The sequence below is a fragment of the Danio rerio genome, chromosome 1 (genome assembly GCF_049306965.1).
Source record: "Danio rerio strain Tuebingen ecotype United States chromosome 1, GRCz12tu, whole genome shotgun sequence".
NCBI classification, from domain to species: domain Eukaryota; kingdom Metazoa; phylum Chordata; class Actinopteri; order Cypriniformes; family Danionidae; genus Danio; species Danio rerio.
In genome coordinates, this window is record NC_133176.1 from 47622202 (window position 1) to 47647302 (window position 25101).

A 25101-nucleotide genomic window follows, 5' to 3' on the forward strand; every position below is an offset into this window, starting at 1 on the left:
GTAGAGGAACACACCGAGCACAAAACTACATCTCTATATTCTCTATTTGGGTCTTGCTATTCCTGTTATTTTCTTTCTTTTGTTCTTTTTGGTCTTGTTTGACAGATCTTCATATAACTGCTTTAATAACTCTGTGTTATTTCTGCTTCTTTTTCTTCATTTTAGAACAAAATACAGTAGCCAGGAAGAGGAAAGCACCATTAAGAGCACCAGAAATTCAGTTATTCATTATTCCCTCATGTCATTCCAAACCCCTAAGACCTTACTTTTCTTCAGTGTCAGTTCAGGGCGTGTGTTTATGAGAGCTCTGTCCTGCACTGTATGTGTGTCACACTGCTAACATATACCTGGATGTGCCCACGCTTTGTTAAAATCAGAGGAAGTCGCGCAGGCATCTGGGTTATACCAAGTCTGACACGCATACAGTGCGAACGCATACAGTCAAAATGGCAGCTGTAGTTCCAACCCCTGACACCTTTCTTGAGAAAACAATTGAAAATATTTGAGATGTAATCCTAGAACTCTCTGATCCTCCATGTACCGCAAGGATGCAGAAATGCTCCAGAAAAGGAACCGAAAACTTCATCAAACCATGAGAGCTCAGTCTTGCACTGTATGTGTGTTGCACTGCTGACGTTTACCTCAGATTAGCCCACGCTTTGTTTAAATCAGAGGAAGTCGCGCAGGCCTCTGGGATACACGTCAGCAGTGCGACACGCATACAGTTCACTGTGCTCTCATTTTAGCAATGTTTTAGTTGTCTCTGGTACACTTACTGCCGCTTCTCCACGATGGACATCGAGGGTTCTCCAGCCCTGGTGCCTAAAAGCTCTGCACAAGAAGTTTGGCCAGAGGAGAAATGGTCGTGCCCAACTGAGCCTGGTTTCTCTCGAGGTTTTTTTCCTTCACTTTAGTCAATTGGTGAAGATTTGTTCCTCGCCACTGTCGCCACTGGCTTGCTTGGTTTGGGACTTGTGGAGCTGCGCATCGATGGATTTGCTCTTCAGTGTTTGGACTTTCAGCAGTGAAAATTAAACCACACTGATCTGAACTGAACTGAACTTCAACTCTGAAAACTGGACTGACACAGTTTCAATTTACTAGAACTTCTGTGTTAAGCTGCTTTGACACAATCTACATTAGAAATATTAGAAATAAAGATAAAATATGGAGGGTCAGAGAGCTTTCGGTTTGATCTAAAATGATTTAATTTGTGTTCTTAGTATGAACTAAACATGAATATGAACTGACATGAGGTGAGTAATTAATGACAATAATGGTAATTAATGGTGCCTAGACGGCAGCTCTGCACAAGACGTTTGGCCAGAGGAGAAATGGTCGTGCCCAACTGAGCCTGGTTTCTCTCGAGGTTTTTTTCCTTCACAACAATTTGTGAAGTTTTGTTCCTCGCCACTGTCGCCACTGGCTTGCTTGGTTTGGGACTTGTGGAGCTGCACGTTGATGGATTTGCTCTTCAGTGTTTGGACTTTCAGCAGTGAAATTTAAATCACACTGAACTGAACTGAACTGAACTTCAACTATGACAACTGGACTGACTGTTTTAATTTACTTGTATGTTAAGCTGCTTTGACACAATCAACATTGTAAAAGCTCTATGGAAATGAAGATGAATTGAATTAATGATAAAACTCCATTAGGAAATCCGGTGCTGTCGTAGTCATCTCCTCTAAAGTGTCATCAAAGATCTGCACAACTGTCTTTCTACCTCATAAATGAATCTGGTGTTCTGTCAAATTGCTTTATACAAAGTTCTTTGAATTGTTTTGTAATGAATTGCTTTTATATATTGTTGGCTAATGATTCAAATAAAATCTTGTGAATCAAACTGAAGCTCTAATCATCATTTCTGTGAGTTTTTAAATGACTTCTTCAAGAGTTCACACATTTAGCTGATGATTGATTATAAGCTTGTTTGGCATGCTGTCCCAGGAGAGAGCCCTGAACTCAAAAGATCCTCGAGCTCTGGGCTCCCTCCCTTTTGTAGGACGAGAGGGGAGATTGAGTTCAGGTAGATCTTGAGAACTCCCCCGCTTATTTGTGGTTAATGATGAATTGAGTTGGCTAGGAACTTGACTACGGTGCCAATTTGGTTTAGTCAATTTACTGAGCACGCATGTCTTTGGACGGTGGGAGGAAACCGGGGAACCCCACGCGAGCACATGGAGAACATGTAAACTCCGCACAGAAATGTCGACTGGCCTGACTATGATTACAGAAAGAATAATGTTAATATCGTAATACTAGTGGACTTGCAACAAATTATATTTATACATGCAAATAATTATAGCAGATATTGTCTCCTTATGAACTGGTGAATATTTACTTGAATAGTAGGTGACTATTATTGCACTAAAATGCATTTTATTAATATAATTCTGTAAATTAATGTGGTTTCTCATTTTCAGCTTTTCTGATACAAAGTTACTCTCAAATGTAGTAAAATGAAGTATTTACTTTTTCTATCTTAAAGTGCACTGAACGTGTTTTTTTTTTTTTCAAAAAATCATAAAAATAATATTATAATCAATTACAATAAATAACAATAAAATACAAGTAAAAGCATGTTTAGTGTGACAAATCCATGAAAAACTTGTAACTATGATTTAGCTAATAACTTTTTTAAAATGTTGTTTATGTATGTTTCTGTGCTTGACGATCGGGTTGTTGTGGTCCTAACCTTTGACCATTACCTGTTTCACAATGCACTGGACCCTTCCTGCAGGCAGGTGTTCCCACGTCACTCCTTTGGGCTGAGCCTGGCCAGGTTCCGTAAGATAAACCCGGGGCATGAGTCACTCACATACGAGTCCCAACCCCAGGCTTGGCTTCAGTTGGAAGATTGTCCTCACCCCAGGTAGAGTTGGAGTATTATGGGGTTTTGTTGTTGAGTGAGGGAAGAATACAACATGAGATTGAAAGGCGGATTGGTGCAGCGGCAGCAGTAATGCAGTCAATGTACCAGTCTGTTGTCGTGCAAAGGAGCTGAGCTGAAAGGCAAAGCTTTTGATTTACCAGGCAATCTAAATTCCTACTCTCACCTATGGTCTTGAGCTTTGGGTCATGACTGAAAGAACAAGATCTTGGATACAAGTGGCCTAAATGAGTTTCCTTTGCAGGGTGGCAGGGTGCACCCTTATAGATGATGTGAGGAGCTCTGTCACCCAGGAAGAGTTCAGAGTAGAGTCGCTGCTACTCCACATCGAGAGAAGTCAGCTGAGGTGGCTTGGGAATCTGTTTCGGATGCCTCCTGGAGGCCTACCTAGGGAGGTGTTCCAGGCATATCCCCACCGGGAGGAGGCCTCAGGGAAGACCCAGTACTCGCTGGAGGAACTATGTCTCTCGGCTGGCCTAGGAACGTCTCGGGATTCCCCCCAGAGGAGCTGGAGGAAGTGTCTAGGGAGAGGGAAGTCTGGGGTTCTCTCCTAAATCTGCTGCCTCCTGCAACCCGGCCCCAGAAAAGCAGATGATGATTTAATTTGTTTTTTATTTTTTAAAACCACACTCCTACGTCATCTTGTGGTGGGCCTCAGAATTGCAGGTATTTGCGTCCTATTTTAATGTCAGAAAGTAATTGAGAGACTTATTGAGTTTATACCACTTCACTTCGGGGTCGCACAGTGGATCACAGTTTTAGTTTTAGTTTGAAAACGCATAAGTTTTCTGTCCACACTACGTCGAAGTTTTCGAGCGCCGAAAACATATTTTTGTGTTCTATACAATCTGTAGAATTTCATTCTAATTAAATTAATATTAATTCATTCATTTTCCTTCAACTTAGTCTCTATTTCAGAGGTCACCACAGCTAAATGAACTGCCAACTTTTCCGGCATATGTTTTACACAGTGGATGTGCTTCCAGCCGCTACCAAGTACTGGGAAACACCCATACACACTCATTCACACACACACACAAACTGATGTGCTACAACCAATTTAGTTAATCAATTCCTCTATAGTGCATGTGTCACTAGATCCAGTGACCTTCTTGCTTTTTAGCATATCACTTCAGTTGTATCTTTACATTGTTTTACAGTTACATTTAGAATTGTTTATTTATTTATTTATAGTAGAATAATTGTTTAATAGTAATGATACTCTAATTTGTAATACATATATTAAAAAGTATTTTTAAAAATAATATATTTATAATTTTATATGTATAAATAAACGGGGCGTGACTTGGCTGTGGGGCTTGTATAAATGGGCGGGGCTTAACTTATCACTCCAAGCTAAAGCCAAAATTTTGCTGCCTTGCACAAACAAATAAATGATAGCTTAAGTCTATTTAACTGAATGTGTTGTAATTACATAACAAAATCGATGCTGTAAAAGGAAGCTTATAAAATTTTAAATAGTCACATATAAAGCTTTCACCAGAAGTTTATCATTGCCTTAAAAAACTGTGTATACCCATTAAAAAGGTTGTACGGACGCTGTTTTATTCCACAAACTCATTCAACACCTAAATACAATAAATATCTATAAACAATATTATCAAAGTAAATATCTATTATTCAACACAAACACACATCGCGACACCTATTGGTGAAACTGTTAACCTGCACACAAGGCGAATCGGTCAACGACTCTTTTTGATGAACTGATTCACACATTCCGAGTCATTGAAAGCAAAACATCACTAACGCTGGATAAGCTACTGCAAGACTCGGTTGACATGAGGTGATTTGTGATGCAGCTGTTCACGTGGCCAACAGATCACCTGTGTTTGCCTTTCTAAACGTTTATCGTGTTTACTTTGAATCACAATATGGGGTTCAAAGCAAGTAACGTTACTGGTGAAGCACGTGGACTTGAAGAAACGCGATTTCACGATCACTTCACTAATGTTGTGGCCTTCTTCATCTGGACTGTGGGTGAACTACTACATATACTCGCCATTTAATACGAAAAATCATCAAAATAGTGTGTTGAATTTAGTTTATAATTACCTGCTTAAAGTTAGGCCTCAGTATTTGTTACACTGACATCTCTAAAAGAGTTTCTTCGAAGCCGTTTAAAAACCAATCCAAAAGTTTGCACCCAAATGGTCCTGGAATGTGTGGGCTACAGATGTTGGATCTGAACTGATAACGCGAAGTAAGTAAAACACATCTTGGAAAACTGTGGAACGCTTGTATTCCTGCATCGTTAACGGTGTTTATGTTTTGCAGTCTCTAAATGTAGCTCAGTCTGAAGTTGCTGCCAGCATGTGGAAGTACCAGCATCCTGACTTTGCTTTATTCCTTCTTGGTGAACTCCAGAAACAGCAGCAGGGAAGTGTCTTCTGTGACACACTTCTGCAGACCGAGGGTAAGAGCAGACTCATGTGTCAGCTTTATCACTTTGAAAACAGATCGTTTGAAGACCCTGGTGTCATTGCAATGATTTCTGAGTTGTACATTAGTTGGTAGCCTAATATTGATGACAGAGACTACCACTGAATTTCCTAAATCTACACTATTTTTACACATCATTAAATAGTACTGCATGTATTGTCACAATTCGAAGAATAATTCCCTCAAAACTGCACAGGCCTTCACCCTACACTTTATCTAGTTATTCGAAGCATATTTGAAATAAAATACTCAAAAAGTAGTTTAAAAATGGATTTTTTGGATAATAGTCGTGTCTAAATTACGTTGTAGAGCCAAACATTAAAGTATTGTCAAGTTATATTCACCTCACACACTTTCTCATCAATTGTAAAACCTCAATAAGCCAATAATGATTTTTTCCCTCTGTATTCTAGCATCATTCCTAAAAAGCATTTTTTTTATTCAAGTCTAAAGATTTCAGTAGCAAAACAGTTAAATATGGCTCCAATATTTTTGCTAATTTGATTTGTGCTTAGGGGCGGTCAATGGTTAGCACTGTCGCCTCACAGCAAGAAGGTCACTGGCTCGTTTCCCTGGACTAGTTGGCATTTCTGTGGAGTTTGCATGTTCTCCCTGTGTTGGTGTGGGTTTCCTTCGGGTGCTCTGTTTTCCCCCATAGTCCAAAGAAATGTGCTATAGGTGAATTTAATGAACAAAATATTCTGTAGTGTATGTGTGAATGTGTGTATGGGTGTTTCCCAATACTGGGTTGCAGCTAGAAGGTCATCCGCTGCGTAAAACATGCTGGATTTAGGGTTGCACAATATATTGTTTTAGCATCGATATCGCAATGTGCCCATCCGCAATTGTCATATTGCAAAGATGTGCAATGTTAAGTCTCGATTATAGTCGACCAGAAGCTACAGAATTGTATTTAATCACTGTATTTATTCAGAATTTATCCAATTTAATTAAAAGTTTTCTTTGAATTTTTGTCTTTGTTTCTAATCCAAATATCTACATCTCAAAGTGAAAATACAATTATTTAACGTACCCTACTAGCAAATAATTTAGCTTGTTTTAAGAAAAAAAACTCTAATTTTGCCCCTGTTTTATCTGAATTTTTAAACAAAACAATTGAACAATTTTTTTTACCTGACCTAAGAATTTTGTTTAAATATACAGACTAGAAATAAGACAAAGCAAAGTGTTGAATGTGTTGTAATTACATGACAAAATCGATGCTGTAAAAGGAAGCTTATAAAATTTTAAATAGTCACATATAAAGCTTTCACCAGAAGTTTATCATTGCCTTAAAACACTAGCTGTGTATACCCATTAAAAAGGTTGTACGGACGCTGTTTTATTCCACAAACTCATTCAACACCTAAATACAATAAATATCTATAAACAATATTATCAAAGTGAATTTCTATTATTCAACACAAACACACCGCGACACCTATTGGTGAAACTGTTAACCTGCACACAAGGCGAATCGGTCAACGACTCTTTTTGATGAACTGAGTCACACATTCCGAGTCATTGAAAGCAAAACATCACTAACGCTGGATAAGCTACTGCAAGACTCGGTTGACATGAGGTGATTTGTGATGCAGCTGTTCACGTGGCCAACAGATCACCTGTGTTTGCCTTTCTAAACGTTTATCGTGTTTACTTTGAATCATAATATGGGGTTCAAAAGCATTTGATACGTTGTGATAATTCAATTTCTGTACCTGAATACTGTAAGACTCCCCAGAAAAGCGTCAAATTGTGCTATTCAACTATCTTGTGAAACTGTATTTAAATCACAATATTTATTGCAGAAAAATAAAATATCTCAATATTTAGTAATATCGTATTGCCCTAGCTGGACTAGTTTGCAGTTGGCAGTTCCACTGTGGTGACATCTGAAATAGAGACTGAGCCAAAGGAAAATGAATGACTTGTGCTTTTCTCATTCGGTAGTTGATGAGCTTGCTGACTGCAGAGACCTTTTTGCTACCTAAATTATCCACATTATTTCAAAATTTTTTTTGTAAATGTGCGAAACTTTTGACTCCATTAAAAGTCAGTAGCTAAAAATAACAAATGTCTGTAAACAATAAAGCAGTTTGTGCTACTATCCAATGTATTTACATTTCTGTTATAAAATAACGCAATGGGAATTACACTACCTGACAAAAGTCTTGTCGACTATCCACGCTTTAGAAACAATAAATAATAACTTGACTTCTAGTTGATCATTTGCTATCAGAAGTGGCTTATATGAAAGGCAAAGGCCTCAGGATTACACTTATTTTTACCAAAATCAAATATGATCATGGCTTGATTTTGTAATAAGGACAATAAGGTCTGAGTTTGCTTAGACAAAAGTCTTGTCATTTAAAAGAAATAATGTACAGTGTTGAATATAAAGTCATGCTGCAGTAGAAAAAGAATGAATATTTAGAATGACTCCCTTGAACTTGGAGGACTGCATCCATACAGCTCTGCTGTGGCTCAAATAACTTATTAATAAAGTGATCTGGAATGGCAAAGAAAACGTTCTTGCAGGACTTTGTCAAGATTCTTTGGATTCGTCTTCGATGCCTCTTCCTCCATCTTACCCCAGACATGCTCAATAATGTTCATTTCTGGTGACCGGGCTGGCCAATCCTGGAGCACCTTGACCTTCTTTGCTTTTAGGACTTTGATGTGGAGGCTGAAGTATGAGAAGGAGCGCTATCCTGCTGAAGAATTTGCGCTCTACTGTGGTTTGTAATGTAATAGGAAGCACAAATGTCTTGATACCTCAGACTGTTGATGTTGCCATCCACTCTGCAGATCCAGTGGCGTAGCGGATAGGCCCGCAGGGCACGCACCGCGGGGGGGCCCCGCGTGATTAGGGGGCCCCGGTTTATCGCGATTTTCAATAATTAAAAATCCACCGGCAACCGCAATAATCAAACTCTTGGGAACAACTGTGGTCGGAACCAAAGTTCACAGGTCTGTGTTCTCTGAACACCTCTCAAGCGGTGGACTACTTCATTCTGATTGCTTGCCGCCAATGTTGCAAACTTAGCGACTTTGTCACTAGATTTAGCGACTTTTCAGACCCCCCTAGCGACAAATCTAGCGACTTTTTTGTGTGTTATTGGAGATTTTTTTAGACTGTCATTTGTCCATACTGTACCGTCCCTACTCTTCTCAACGAGCTGCGTGTGATGCCGCCGGCCCCTCCCCTGCCTCACAGCACTGACAGGCGGCCCAGTCAGTCCTCGTACAGCAGCCTCTCCCACCTGCAGCCCGAGAGCAGATCACCCCTCTGCATACCGACGACAAATGATTTAGCACAGGCAGTGTGAAGGTATTTCTTTTGTACAGTCAAACCGATCTACTTCTCCTTTATTTTAACAATTTAATTGGATCGTTTATTCTTTTCTTGTTCACAATCACAGATATTTTAGTGACAGTTTCTGAACTTGTTCTGAGTTTATTACATATGAGAGATTACTGCACATTCACTACACATCTATACTGACATACTGTATTCAAACAGCAATAAATGTAGTGAATAAACATGCTTATATAAAGTGTAGTGCAATTATAAATACCCCTTTATTAACCATAGGCTGTTAAACAAACAGAAACGGTAAAACTAGATGACAGTGATATGCAAATTGACGTATGACGTATCCCCCCCTCTTCATCAGGGGGCCCAGTCAGCGATCCCTGCAGGGGGGCCTCCGCATTTTGCGCTACGCCACTGTGCAGATCTCTCGCACGCCCCCATTATAAATGTAACCCCAAACCATGATTTTTCCTTCACCAAACTTGACTGATTTCTGTGAGAATCTTGGGTCCATGCGGGTTCAAATAGGTCTTCTGCAGTATTTGTGATGATGGTGATGCAGTTCAGCAGATGAGAAATCTGAATGATTAATCTTGCCACTTTTCCAAACGATCAACTAGAAGTCATATTATTATTTGCTGCTCTTACAACTGGGATCGACAACAAGATATTTGTCAGGTGGTGTATTAGTTGGCAATATTAGACAGCATAATTAGATGTTTTGTGCAACTAAAAGTTATTAGAAGTGACTGATATAAGTTTGGTCAGGGTAAAAATATTCCCCTATACGCTTATGGAAATCAATAAGCTACGGTAAGTAATGTACAGATTTTTTCCAATGAGAATTGAATCATTGTGGTTTGCATTTTTGAGATGATGTCCTATGATTGACAGGTTGTTGCACCTTCGCACAGTTATGAGGAGGCAAGAACAGTTAGGTTCTTGTATAGTTATTAAGCCCAGTGCAGTATGTTTTCTGTGGCTCTATGTTGCCTGTTCTTGAAATATCTTTTCTACTCTCCTCAGGTGTGTGTGTTCCAGCTCACAGTTGTGTTTTAGCAGCTCTAAGCCCCGTCTTCTCGCGAATCCTGTCCTCTTCTCCTGCTCCACACGCGGGACAGAACCGGCTGCTGAACCTGGAGGCTGTGGGATCTCATGCTTTGCTGAAGCTGGTGGGGTTTCTGTACACTGGAGAAATGGAGATCGAGAGCTGGAGTGAGCATGAGAGAATAATGGCTGCTGCCCTCAGACTTGGACTTAGAAGTCTTTTGGAAAAAAAGCGAGTGTTGGTTAAAAAGGGCGTTTTGGAGACTGGCGTACAGACGGAAGATTGCCCGAGGAGCCAGGAGAGTGAAATTGTGCCTGAACCATTGAAAGTGCAGAACAGCACTGCAACTTCAGTGCAAACTTGTGGCTTGTTGGACCATGAATTGCCGCCATCTTCATTACATGATGAAGCTAATGGAACTGAAGGTTTTAATTTGGTCAATAAAGTGACTGGTCTTTCCCACGCTGACCATACGGAAGCGTCGGTAGCGAACCGTCGAAACACAAAGACTAAACGGAGTTGGAAAACGGCAAAGAGGGAAAGCCAGTTTAGGAGAATAACTCGGCAACAAACTCAGATCAAGGTTTATAACATTGAAGGGACAAAAACGAAACAAATTGAAGTGGTGGAAAGGAGTAGGAGAGTATCAGGCAAGGACTTCCAGAAACTTTTAGAGAAAAAAAGAGGTATTTCTGAACCAAAAGAGGCCCAAGTGGACCAGCTTAAAGTCAAGATCAAACTGAGTAGAAGGAGAGGAGCTTGCTGGGAAAGCAATCTCCTTGTTTCTGTCCAAGGCGAGAGTGAGAATGCAGAAGAAGTGAAAGAGTGTGCACCTCAAACGCAGGTAAGAATTATTATTCTTTTTATTTTTTTATTATTAATATTTTATTTAGTTTTTATTAATACTTTTTAGCTTAGTCCCTTTATTAATCAGGGGTTGCCACAGCGGAATGAACCGCCAATTATATTTCAAAATATATTTTTTGCCATGTGTTACAGAATTTGGTCAATAAAACAAAGTGTGTGTGTGTGTGAATAACTAAAACATGAATAACTGATAATTAAAGAGCCCATATTATACATGAAATAGGGTCATATCTTGGTTGTAAGGGTCTCCAACAACAGTCTAATATGCATGCAAGGTCAAAAAACACTTTCATGGTCTTATAATCTGCATTTATTTTTACCTAATTATCCCAGCGACTCTCGTATGAATCGTCCACTGATTCATTTGTTCCCAAACCCCTCCTTAGCGCGAAGCTAATCTGCGCTGATTGGACCGATGACAGTCTGTCGCGATTGGTCGACTGCCTTCAGTCAGAGAGTGAAATGCCAAACAGCTAATCAGCAATATAAAAAGTAATCACAGTTCATACACGCTCGATAGTGTAGGCGTGGATTTTAGCTGCCACACACACACACACAAACACACACACACACCTCCGGACGATAACGCTCCCGCTTCTGACCGCACCCGCCAGGTTTTAGCCTGAGAACCCGCTCCGTTTTCTGCCCGCCGTGCCCGATCCCGCTAAAGAGCGGGGGAGAACACAACCAAAAATCACCCAGCTATACAGTCCAGACAGCCAAGCTGTCTGTATAAACACACACACACACACAGCACCAAGCACACAAAGCTCTCTCTCTCTCTCTCTCTCTCTCTCTCTCTCTCTCTCTCTCTCTCTCTCTCTCTCTCTCTCTCTCTCTCTCTCTCTCTCTCTCTCTCTCTCTCTCTCTCTCTCTCTCTCTCTCTCTCTCTCTCTCATACGCGCGCGTGCGCACTAACACACAAGCACCAAGCAGACTCTCTCTTTCTAATTCGCATAGCAATATCTGTGATATTGCTAGACAGCCCGCTCCCGTCCCAAATTAAACCCGTTACCGACCGCTCCCACGATTTATTCAGAAATTTATTCCCGCGGCTGTCCCCGCGCCAGATTTATGTGCCGCGGGAATAAATTTCCGAATAAATTGCGGGAGCAGAACTCTAGCACGGAGCTCCATAAACAAAGCAACACGCGTCGCGTTTTTAACGTGACTTTGCACGCGATAAGAGAATATAGCCAGTTAACCTGATACAGTACACGCGGTTACAAGTAACAAATCACAACTAAATACATTTGCAAGCTAGAGTCAACGAGGCAACTTTAACCGCACGTACTTACACTTGAGAAATGGAAGAAACCCATCCTGACGTCCATCAGTAAGTTACTCTTTACTGATCCTTCCTTCAACAAACGCCGATGAAGTATTCTTTGTAGCATGTAGCTTCCAGAAGTTTCCAACTGCTTGGTTATAATGCTGATGTTTCATCTTTGGGTAGAGACTCAATATAATATCCATCTGCAGTGTGACGTTCAATGTGTGTGTGTGTGTCTGGGTTTCTATGTCAGAGGGCGGGGCCTCAGGTTTGAAATCTCCCGGGTTTGCGCGTGCACGTGAATAACTTGGTTTCGTTCGTACGTCATGGCGAAACACCTAATGAATCGGTATCAAGGCGACTCGTTTGAAGCACTATGAGTCGACTCTTTTATAGATGAATCAACCGTTTTAAACACTGTATTCTTACAGATTTAAGCCTTAGCTGGATACTTCACTTTACTTAGAGCTGTGTTACACACTACATGGAGGGGTATTTTCAAAAACCCATAATATGGGCTCTTTAATATTAACGAGGGATGCTCCGATTAGGATTTTTGCAGCTGATAACAAGTACTGTTTCCTTGTCATGATGACTGACTGATACCAAGGACCAATTCTGATGCCTTCAAGCTTTATAATGCATGAAGCACATTTTTAATCCAAGTATTATACATAAGCTTAAGATAGTTAACCATTTAGTGTGGACATGTCATGGTCAGAAGCAACTTTACCAAACAAAAAAGAAGAAACAGATTAAAAAATGGCCAGAAAAATCACTAATAAAGCAATTTGAAAACATTGCAAATTATGGGAGAAGAATGCAACATGTATCAATGAAGCTTGGAGTGCACATTTGATGGATAAGGAGTTAAATACCACACCTTTAAATCCATTATTTCTTAAATAAAAGGAAATAGGTTCATAAACTCTTCTTATTACAATACATATATTACAATAAGTTATAATATTAAATATTCAAGTTAAATAAAATATTACAAATATAAACAAAATATATACAACTTGTAATATTTTCAGCCAGGATTTAATGAACTTGCGATATTGTTGAAAACACAGAATAACAGAACTGCTTTGCAACCTTGTATGCTTGCAACTACACCTGTAGAGCTGTAGTTAGAAGCAGAGTTCTTGGCAGTGTTGTATTGCGCGTTATCCCCCTATGCCCTATTTCTTTTGAACGTTCCAGCATTTAAACTTGGAAAGATAAAAAAAAAAAAAATACATTAAAGTCATCACTCTTACATGTAATTTGCTCTCTAAAAGTTTTTTTTACAGTTCAGTTCATCTTCATATTGACAATCGTATTGCTTTTGCACTACACTTTGAAAACATTTATGCTATTTTGAACTCAGCCGGGGCTCATGATGAAAGCTATAGGTGACCTATTATTTATAAGTGGAGTTTACATCTTCAAAACTTGTGAAAACAAAATATAAAGCATACGCTAATGCTTTTAATTTATAGTAGGTTATTCATTAATATATATGTCTGTACCTGTATTTACATGGGCCTGTTGGTTAGAACATTTCTGCAGTGGTTTGAATGTCAAATTGTAAAATTAGACTTTTCAAAAAATAAATAAATAAACAATACCCTACTTAATAATAATAATAAAATGTTAATTATTATTTTATTATTATTACATTTATTAATACCCTACTGTAAATTACAACCATTAACAATTCATATAATTGGATATGACGCGACGCAGTGGTGCAGTAGGTAGTGCTGTCACCTTACAGCAAGAAGGTCGCTGGTGCAAGCCTTGGCTGGGTCAGTTGGCGTTTCTGTATGGAGTTTGCATGTTCTCTCTGTGTTCGCGTGGGATTTCTCCATGTGCTCTGATTTACCCCATTGTCCAGAGACATGCGGTACAGTTGTATTGGGTTGGCTAAATTGTTCATAGTGTATGTATGTGTGCGAATGAGTGTGTATGGGTTTCCCAATGATAGGTTGCGGCTGGAAGGGCATCCACTGCGTGAAAAACACATGCTGAATAAGTTGACGGTTCATTCTGTTGTGGCGACTTCAGATTAATAAAGGGACTAAGCCAAAAAGAAAATGAATGAATGATTGTATATGAGATTAGAATACGTGTTAGCTTTTGTAATGAATTGTTTTATATTATTTGTAAAGGAAACCTAGGCCCTATATATTCCGTTTACATTTATTTCAGTTAAAATGAAAACAAGTACAGGCTTTTATCAAAACTAATATTGTTTTTTTTAAGTGTTTGTGTTAAACAATATAACTTTATACAAAAAAATTATGGCCATTTTCTCTAAAGAAGTTTTTACTTTGCCCAGTTTAGAGCATCATTGTGTAGGTTTTACACTATAACTAACTTGGTTCAAACGATGGATCTGTAAAAGAAAAACTACGTTTTTGGGGAAACACTCACTATATTGTTAATTTCCCAAATGCATCGTACTATGATAGTTCAGCCATGAGTTATGCCGTTGTTTGGGAAACACACCCCAAATTAGTGAGTACCTGTTGAGTCATAAAATGTGATTATCAGCCGATACCGATCTCTGGCCGATAGATCGGAGCATCCCTAATATTCACATCAGTATGAACATTTTTACATTAAAAAAAAAAGAGAAAAAATTAAGAAAATAATTTAACTTAAATAAATTTTAATCAACTTTTTAAATCTTTTTTTCATCAAGGGATCCTTCATTTGTAACTGTGGTAGTAATAAGAAATATTTTATTACATTTTAATTATTTATTATAAACTAAATTAGCATAGGGTTATACCTTCTTGTGCTAAGGATCTTGTTAACACTAAAGTAAAAGCACAAAAAACTTAAATAAATTTTGTAGAAAAATTATTAAAATATATATTGAAGTGTAGGAATATTTAATAATATCAAATAAATGCTCTAGAGACTTATTTCCAGAGATTTATAAAGTGCTGCTTAGATTATTTACAAATTATAAATGTTGTATTTTAGGGCTGCACAATATATTGTTTGAGCATTGATATCGCAATATGTGTGCGCAATAGTTGCAAGATATGCAAATTCCAAATTTGCATTTGATTATTTAATTTCTGTAATCGAATACTGTTAGACTCTCCGCAGAAACAGCCATAAAACTCAGTGCAAATGGGCCATTACGTTCCTTTCAAAATAATAAACTTTTTTTTTCACTACTATTTTAGAGCTGCCCGTCTGGTACACTTCCTGGTCAAAGTCTTGGTACTCTCACCCCGCCAACAGACCTCACTATCTCACCCTCCAATTCTTCCACACATGCGTCTTCAGATAAATGTCTTCGTACTCCACATCACGTGTTGGTCTCTTCACCTTTGGATATACCAGCCTTACCTTCGAGTTCTCCTCAAGCAGAGGAATCTGATGAACAAATTGCCATGCTCTTGGAGGACATGTTCATGATGGGCTTAAACATCCTGCCATTGATGCCTCTGGAAAGAAATCTGGATGAGCAAGCCCAGCTAGATCCTCTTCAGGACCTGAAAGGTGGGCAAAGGGGCTCTTCTCAAAGTGCTTGTCTTTTTGTGCAAGGCAGTGAGCCAGAGATGAGGAAATCTGATGTTAGCAAAAAAACAGCACCGGTTGGGTCTCCTGGAGAAAAAAGTGAAGGTAAAGCATCATTTTACAATGTCTTTGGTTTGTGTTGTGTGCTTAAATTATTTTTGGTGCTCCTTGAATTCAACAAGTCAAGTGATCTTTATTCCTATAGGACTTACAGTATATTTACAGTTGAAGCACAAGTTGAAGTAATTTTTCAGGTAGTTCATCATTTGAAGCAATGTCTTTGTTTAGCTTGAGTCAGTTTAGTATTAGTTCAGTTCCAGTGTCAACCATTCAACATTCTTGATCCAAATTTAATTTCTTTCTGACAAGATTTATTTCACTGTCGAACAATCAGTACTGAAATTTTAAAAACGTCCATTTCCCACTAACATTTGAGCACTGTTGAGTGCATTCTTAGGGGTGCTTTCACATCTGTAGTTCGGTTAATTTGGTTCGAACCAAGGACAATAAATGATACAGTGTTGCATTTTCTGCCTTCTTTGGGCGGTTTTCACACCACACTGCTGGCTTTGGTCCGAACCAGTTGAAAAGAACCAAAATGCACTCATCTGACAAAATCCACATCTCTCATTGGTCAGATGTTGTTGAACATAGTTCCTAAACTGCTTATCGATTGGTCAGAATTCATGTGTGGGAAAATGGCAATGAACTCCCGCAAGTAAACAAACCGGCAGACACAAAATGTTGCTTTTTACTATGGAGGGACGACTACACTGACTGATTGTGTCCCTGCTTTAGACAAACTATACATTTGGAGAATGAAGCACGGCTGCGGCTTAAAAGCAAAATTTTAATGCATCGAACGTCACTTCAGGAGGAGGTGTGAATTAATTTAGCTAAGCTGCATCATGGTCATCTTGCGGAAATATTACCAACAATCCATCAGGTCATGTTTTTTTCCTACCTCTCTGTTAATAAGCACTGTCAACAAATATTTTTCCTCCATATCCCATAATGCATTTCTCAAAGGACCCTCTCATTTCTCTGCCCTCGCGATCTCGTGAGTTCGTTCTTCCGAGGACACCTGGCAAGACCGGTCTCCACAGGAACCCAGGTCCATTCTCTGTGTTCTTGGAATTGAGAAACAGCCATTGTGTTCACGTACTCAACAGAAATGACTGTGATTGGGCGTAAAGGTCATCATTTCACCGAACTCATCGCTGTTAACTGAGTGTAACCACAGATACAGGGACACTGGAGCATTTTAAAGCCATAAAGATCAGTCGATTCATCAGCGGATCGCTCGTATGTGAGCTTATAAACAGTCCGGTTAATTGAAATGAATTGCTCCAGTGTCCCTGTATGTGTAGTTACACTGAGTAAACAGCAGTGGGTTTGGTGAATTGATGACCTTCATTGCCAATCACAGTCATTTCTGTTGAGCATGTGAACACAATAGCGAATAGTGGTTTTAAGAATGCACTCAACAGCGCTCAAATGTTAGTTTAGGAAATGAACGTTTTTAAAGTTTCAGTGCAGATTAATATCGATTTCCAGTATCGTGACAACACTCTCTATACATACATAATCCAAATTTGCGATAAATCTTGGGTCAATAAAAATAAGTGTCCACAGAAAATAAAATAAACAATTTTATATTAAATCCTGAAGTATAAAAAAAAGCATAAATGGAAACAAATGTGGTACTTGTGTTAATAAATGGATCATAATTTATAATTTTTAATTTCAAACTTATTGAAAAGTTGCCCTACATTATATCACCTAAGCTTACCTTGCCTTGACCTTGGGTTTGCAATTCGTTGCTGGTATGATGACGTATTGATATTGGATCTTGGGCCCAGGGTCTGCAAGTATGTGAGTTACTTTCTGTTTTTTAAGTAGATTTAAAGCTGTCGATTAAGTTTTGCAATCAAAGGATGGGGGATATAGCCAAAATGCATTCTCAATAACTTTATTCCATTTTAAACAATATTGATGTATATTTTGATATCAGTTGTTAATGCTTCCAGATTTAAAAGAGTTACCCCAACAATGACTGAAGCCCCAAAAATGAGAGGGTTAAATTGCATAACCTATTTTCACTGGCCAAAAAATTGGTGCATATCCTAATAGCAACACACTTTTTCTAGGGTTAGAGGAATAGATTCTAGGGTTGTCACGATACTGAAATTCAGTACAAATCGATACTAAAATTTTAAAAACATCAATTTCCCGCTGTTGAGCATGTTCTTAAACAGGACTGATCTACAATTGTGTTCAACGGAAATGTCCCTGTATCTGTGGTGACACTCTGTAAACAGCTGTGAGTTTGGTGAACTGATGACCTTCACGGCTAATCAAAGTCATTTCTGTTGAGCACTTGAATACAATGGCAAGTCAGCGCTATTAAAGAAAGTACTCAACAGCAGGAAATGGACGTTTTTAAAATTTCAGTATTAATTGGTACCGAATTCCAGTACCGTGACAACCCTACTAGATTCTCATTGTTGCACATTTCTGCTGTGTGCTTAGATCAATATAGAGTTAATAAAGTCCAAAGCTTATTGTTATTGACATAAATTTTATTGCAGTACGATATAATATCGTTTATTGGCTCAGACCTTTGCCAATCTACTTTTTAAGTTGTCATTTTCTTTCTCCTGTATTTCCTTGATCTTTTGACATAAACGATAAACCTATTTTAATAAAAAAAAAGTTGTCTTTTCCACATGCCTGTATATGTTATGCTCAATGACAGTGGAACAATATTTCACCCAATTTTTGAAGAAATATTTGTAACATTAAAGCAGACACTTTACTTTTGTGGTTTTATTTAGTTTGATGCAGACACTTAATGGGACACTTTTAGAAAGAAAGAAAGAAAGAAAGAAAGAAAGAACGAAAGCAAAAGAGAAAGAAAGAAAGAGCTCTTTACCCTGACTTTACCCATTATTTTTCAGACAGCATAGACTTTCAAAATCGGTCAAGCACTAATGCAGTGGAGCTTCTGTTGTCACCTGGACAGGACAACTTGAACACAGTTAACAATTTGGAAACTGTGGTAAGAAACTCTGATCCTTCACTGGTTGAAGGCTTGTTTTTAACCCCAAAAACCACAGTTGCCCCAAACCAGCCCTCTTCTGGAGCCAATCCTATGACCTACATACCTGCTGAGTGGCCAGAATTCAAACTACTGCGATGCCTTTCCCCCCTTGAATCCGAAAATGGAGACAGTGACACTCCTAAACAAAACCCATCACATAGGCAAGACCCTGAAATGCAAAACTATCCCTTTTGGCTTTCTGAATCGCCCGTGAAATTGGACTTCCCTCTAAGCTCAATGATTAATTCCTCTTGCCCACGTTCACAGCGTGACCACATCGCCTGCCAAAATCGATCAAGACCTGACCTCAAAGAAACGCAAAAATTGAAGACTTCCTGTTCACAAAATAGTTTAACACATGGGAGCAGCTCAAGCCTTATTCAGCCTGATGTGAGTGATGCTACTCAGCAGTCCAAACAGAGAGAGACCGGAGGTCAGACTCAAAGGTCAACAGCGAATCAGTGTCAAAATCATGAAAATGAAGCTGAGGTTCAGCTAATGGAATCTAAAAGTGATGACCTGCTAACCAATAATGCACGAAGAGTCAGCGCCCGAATAATCAATTCAAACAGAAAAATGGCTGTAGAGGGAAAAAGGAAAACAGACACTTCTTCACCCATCAGGAGGAAAAGGCCAAAGATAACAAACGCTAAACAACACAAACATGTAGATGTTGTACCAAAACGAAAAGTCACTCGTGTTGCAAAAAGTCGTCGTGGCAGACCTCGAAAATTCAAAATACCAGATGTTTCCTTGTGTAACAATGAAATTTTGCCTTCTGGACAAGGTGATTGTGAGGTGGAAAAAACTAAGACAAACTGTGAAATTGAACACAGAGAACTATCAGTTCTCCAGGCGTCGACAGAAATGAAAATGGCCGATGTTAACGCCAATTCTGCAATGGTAAATTCTCAAGTAAAACATACAGATCATGGAAAAGGACCAAGCATTCTCGATCAGATTTTTCATCAGACTCTTCCGAGCCTTACAAGTCAAAGTTCTCAGACCATCGGTCAACAACAAACATCAAATCTGCAAGATTCGTCTTTCTGGCTTCAGGAGTCTAGAGGAGGCAAAAGTGAGGATAAAAACAGTAAATTAGCCACGAATAGCATTAAACAGATTGATCATGGCATTTGTGCAAAAGAAGAGGCCATGATAAATGATGTAGTACACAAAGAAGTATTTGCAAACCAAACAAAATCTCTATTGCCATGTCCAGAAGAAGATGTCATCACTGAATTAAATAATGCACCTTCAATTCCAAATATACAGGACCAAATAATTGAGATTTCTGTGCCATTAACATTTGCGGAGGACATCGTGAAGGATATCATGATGCCTGGTGATGATCAGGATGAGATGTTGCACATGAAGACAGGTTGTGTTGTTACTACCAATGAACTGACGGAGATCGAAGTCAATTTGTGTGAAAATTCTCAGCCAAACTTAGCTCCTAATGAGCCTTCATCTGAGGTCATGGACAACGAAAAAGACATGGACCAGGGTGTTAAGTGGCTGACTGATTGTTTGGAAGATATAGAGGAGGATTTAGGCACGTACAAAGACATCGAGATGCCTGAAGAAGTGTCTGAAGAAACTGACATTCTGAGGGCTCATAAATTTGTAAAGGAAAAGGCTTTGCTTGCATCGGGTGATGTGTGCTGGGAAAACACTAATGGCTGGGATGATGACAATGATGAAATTAATGTGGAAGAGGACCAGTACAGTGCGGAGGCTGCTGAGGACAAGGAACTGAACGAAGGACGTATTGCAAGTCCTATGATTGCCGATGATCCTTCGAATAGAGGTAATATTGATCAATTTAGACTTGTACATAAATCATATTCACACAGTAAGCTTTACCCACATTATTGTCATTAGCTATGTTTTATCATAGATCTCAAACTCAATTCCTGGAGGGCCGCAGCTCTGCACAGTTTTGCTTCAACCCTAATCAAACACAGCTGATCCAACTACTCAAGGTGTTCAAGACTACTAGACACTAGTAGATTAACTGTTCAATTAAGGTTGGAGCAGAGCTGTGGCCCTCCAGGAATTGAGTTTGGTGATTTATGTGTGTATTTTGGAATATCGTATAAAAAGACGCTTAATTGAAATGGAAAGATGCTCATAAAATTTGAGAATGCACATTAAAAACTTGCACTTAACCAAGTAGGTTAAACTTTTTATCTGTTAATGTTTATGAACAACTATGAAAAAAAAAAGATATACTGAACAAATTCCAGCATGCAAATAAAAAAAGTTAAAAAAAAGTTTAAAAAAAAAAAAAAAATTTTTATTATTTTTTTAAATTTATTTATTTATATATTTATTTTTTTAGATCATGTGATAACAAAATAAGCATGGTAGTCAGGGCTTAATTTATGCTGGAACACTCTGGATCAGGATTCGCACCTCATTTTACCGATCCCCCTCCTCAACTACCCTCCTCCCCCGTCTACTGTTCACTGTCTTCCGCGACTCCCCAACCCTCTTTACTTTCATCCGTAACACCCTCACCACCCCACTCTTCACTTTCGTGCACGACTCTGATCTGTTCCGGGACCTCGCAATTCACAAACTAAGCACTGGTGATGGTATAGCATTTATGAAAAAACTAGTGGACAGATCAAATTATAAAACATCTCAAATGTTGTATTGGTCATTCTAAAATCCTTAGCCAAAGTCAGTCATCAATGTGGTTTGGTATTATTATCTTCAGTGCTTAATTTGAGCCGGATCTTGCTGGATCCTGTTCCAGGCAAATTCAGATATGTGTTTTGCGTTACAGTGTTTATTTCCATTGATCCGGCATTAACTTTTGGGTGGTGAATACCTGCATGTGTGTGTGAGAGAGAGAGAAAGAATGTGACTGAGTCTGAGGCCCCATTTACACTAGCGCATTTTAGTTTTAAAACAGCGTTTTAAAATAAAAACGATCCAAGTCCACACTAGCGTTTCACCCAGCGTTTCTGAACAGCTCTCCGTCCACACCAAAACGCTGAAAACGCACATCACGTGACCACACACACACTATCAGGCAAGCGGTGCAGCCTATCTACCCAGATGAGAGCTCTGCTCGTCGGACTGCTCATCAAGCATCTCTCGCTGGATCTAATCTCACTATATTTATTGAACGTGATATTTCATTCATCTTGTTGTCTATGTCTAACAACATATTCCCAGACTTTGGTCATTGGAATCTATTACCTGTTCTCAGATAACGCGTTTTGGCTAAGCGCAAAGATAGGTTGATAATTAATGTACCCACATAGCCTACATTCTGTATATTGACTGATCGCTTGCCTTTATTTCCTATAATGTATAAACTTATTGTATGTTATACTTTTATAATGGCCATTATCGATTATTAAAACTGATATTCAGCAAAAGAAAGGGTATGTTTCGTATTTTCAATGAAAATGAAAGGAGGCAGTTGTTATTGGCTCTGTCTTGTTATAAATATCCACACAGTGAAGATGATGCTCATAAATGCAGCACGACGCCTCAACATTTCTGCTGTCTGTTAAGTTGCTAATATCAAAATGAAAATAGGCAGTTCCTTAAATCATGTTTTCATTTTATTGTTGAGAAAGTAAAACAACGTAGCCAGGGTGATGTGTATGAGTTATTTTCGCTTGGCACATAATAATGAAATGACCTGAATGCCAGTGATGTTCATGAACTGAATCGTGGTGTTTTATACAATTTATGTTTGTAGCTGCATGTTTTTTTTTTTTTTTTTTTTTAATGGTTGACCCATAACATTATATGGCACATAATAGTTATAGACCGTTTAGAAATGTTATGCTTTTTTCACTATAACTGCTTGGTAACGTCGTGTTGTGGGAAAACTGAAATTGTTTGGCGGATGTTAGTCACGGTAATTTTTATTTCCTGGTTTTGTTCGGGGAATCATTCATTTACAAATTAAGCACTGATTATCTTTCAGATGTTTCTTGAGCATCTGCACTCATTTAGTCACCTCCAAAAGCCACCATTCATTGCATTTCTGAGGCAACTAATTTATTATGTAAGAAAAAAGGCCCACAGCGGTGTCTCCTGCCACAGCAAATTTAGTTTTTCTGTTTGGTGTTTGGCGTAATTTATCAGGAAGTGACTATCATCATCTCTTTAACTCATCACAAATGTTTTATTCGATATTCCAGTTTTGTGCTTTAGTTTGATTCGCTACTTTGGCTTTTACACCTAAAGTGCAGAAGCAGGTTTACAACCAATGCTATGTAGTTACTGCTGTGGAAAAACCAGTGTCAAACAATGCAGTGTTTCAATATTATTGGTTGGATGCTTAGCAGTTGACAGACAAACGTGTACCTCACATTATCTATGTTTCCACTGTTGGGATTAAGGCCAGCTTTTTACTGTCAACTTCATAGTATAGTCTATAACAGTGGTTTAAAAAGTAGGGGTTGGGACAATGAAGACGGAGCTTGTTAATTTCCAAAAATCAAATTAGTTATATTAAACCATTAGAATTACCATATTTTATCAATAAGATACTGAAGATAAAATAGTAGTTTATACTATAAAGTTACTATAGTAGCTTATAGTTACTAGTTCAATTGGATTAGGACTCCTGGGGTGATTACATTATATTAAAGACACAGCAATAGCATCAGATACGTCAATAGCATCTTTCTGGCACTTTACAGCACTCGCATACATTAAAAAAAATTTAACGAAGTATAGACATGGGTCAATTGGTGTGTGTGTGTGTGCGCACCTTTGCATGCAAGGTTTCTGTATTTATACCCACCTCAGAGGATATTGGGGGTCGCGAGTCACTGGCATTGTTATTTTGGGAGTCGCGGGCTAAAATGTTTGTGAAACCCTGGTCTACAATGTATAACATGAAAAACAACAGTGCTCAATAAAGTATGTAGACAAGTCACATGCTGCATTCATCCAATTGCGACAGCAAGCTCTGCAAATAATTAGAATAACCCAGGAGATTACAGTGTGACACATCAGAATACCCAGGATTGAATATTATATCGAAGTATTTATACGTTGATGTTTGAATATGTTCAAGTCTGCGTCAGTCAGAATTTGCTATGACTTTTATTTCAGTATGTTGATGTACTTCCTACTGATGTTGATGTACCTTCAAATTGATGTCATCAGAGAAGGACCACCACTCCAAACGCAGAAGCAAATAGTCAGACTTTGATTGAAGATTACTAAAACTAACTTTTTTTCCAGTGTATTAACTTGCACAGATTAATTATTCACCAAACAAATAACAATGTTCACTAGTAAAACATTGCTCAACATTGTAAATCATGATTTCAAAGTGACTTTTTAACAAGAAAACTTGGGCTTATAGAGTGACCTAAGGTTTACTTTTTCAAGTGTGGATATTTCCTCTCTGATAATAATAATTAATATTCTCGATTTCTGTTTTGTCCTTGTAGTGCTGACAGCAAAAAACACACAGGAAATAATAAGCACAGATGCTGCTTGTGTCCAAACTGAAGCTAAAAGCATTGAGAAGCCACATGTGTGCACTGAAGAGGTCTCAACATTGCTGCCCAGCTCTGATTCAAAAGAGGACACTCAGCCTGATGAGGAAGACATTGAGGTAGATGTAGAAGGGTCTGTTGGCTCTCCTTTAGGGCTTTTGGCAGCTAGACAGATCGTCAGATTGACCATTGAGAGTCCACTGGACCTAGAGGATGAGTCAGAGGATGATGAAGAAGAGGAGGAGGTGGATGTCACCGGAGAGGAGACTGATTGAATTTTTTATGTTCATGTTACAATTTATTAACCTTAATAATTGTTGTCAATAGCAGATGTTTGAGCAAAGTTCTCAAAGCCCCGAGTTGATTATATCAAATGGTGAGAAGAATCATTTTTGTCAGTTTGTTGTCAAGAGATTAAGCCTATCAATTTGTTTTCCGTTGTCTCGTACATGTGTAAAGTTACATATTAAAAGTATGTAATTAAAATAAATTTACATTATATATAAGTTCATATTCACTTGAATGTGTGGTAATTATTTGAGATACTACCGTAGATGTTCAAGAAGAAGATTAATATTGGCATTAACAAAAATAGCTTTAATTTTAAACGAATGTTTTTGTTTTATAACTGAGTTGATAAACTGACAATAAATAGCTGTACGTGTGTGTATTTAAGAAAGGTTTTTAGTCTAAAAATTCTGTCAATTTTAGTCGTATTTAAAACAATAACTATATAATACGTTAAGAAAGAATTTTGTTGGTCTGACTTCTTCTTAAAAAGGTTATAATAGGTCCTCTTTAAGAAAGATGTAAAATAAGTCGCTTATATCTCTAAAGCATGTATGTGTAGTTTCAGCTGGAAACACCCCACAAATAATGTTTTATAACTCTTTGAAACTGCTCCTTTTAGACTTTGACCCTAAGTGTGAATTTTTGTGACTGTCACTTTAAATTCAAATGAGGTCTTTTCAAAAGAGGGCGGAGCTACAAATGCCTGTGTGTCAGCATAGTGGCAGATCCAAAAAAAAGAAAAGGCTGCGTCCGAAACCGCATACTTCCATACTGTATATTACGCTTAAATCGGTATGCGAGCCAAATGGATGTCTGAATTCATAGAATACGAAAAT

At 38.4% G+C, this 25101-nt stretch overlaps 1 protein-coding gene across 3 annotated transcripts; it reads left to right on the top strand.

Moving 5' to 3' along the window:
* Positions 1 to 4671: 4671 nt before the first annotated feature.
* LOC137495814 (uncharacterized) lies at positions 4672 to 24485 on the top strand. 3 transcript variants are annotated; one of them, XM_068221594.2, is made up of 6 exons: positions 4672 to 5117; positions 5192 to 5330; positions 9699 to 10564; positions 15049 to 15490; positions 18346 to 20298; positions 23927 to 24485. In XM_068221594.2, exons 2-6 carry the CDS (start codon positions 5228 to 5230, stop codon positions 24247 to 24249), a joined length of 3687 nt encoding a protein of 1228 aa, XP_068077695.2. In that variant the 5' UTR covers positions 4672 to 5117; positions 5192 to 5227; the 3' UTR covers positions 24250 to 24485. The 3 variants fall into 3 exon arrangements, with proteins under 3 accessions (XP_068077695.2, XP_073809771.1, XP_073809776.1); XM_073953670.1 differs by having other exon boundaries at positions 15049 to 15367; XM_073953675.1 differs by lacking the exon at positions 18346 to 20298.
* Positions 24486 to 25101: the final 616 nt, after the last annotated feature.

Bases quoted from the DNA above. Each gene is read 5' to 3' on its own strand.
- LOC137495814 (XM_068221594.2), top strand. From the start codon at position 5,228: ATGTGGAAGTACCAGCATCCTGACTTTGCTTTATTCCTTCTTGGTGAA. The intron at 5,331-9,698 runs GTAAGAGCAGAC...TACTCTCCTCAG, and splicing joins CACACTTCTGCAGACCGAGG to GTGTGTGTGTTCCAGCTCAC. The intron at 20,299-23,926 runs GTAATATTGATC...TTGTCCTTGTAG, and splicing joins CGATGATCCTTCGAATAGAG to TGCTGACAGCAAAAAACACA.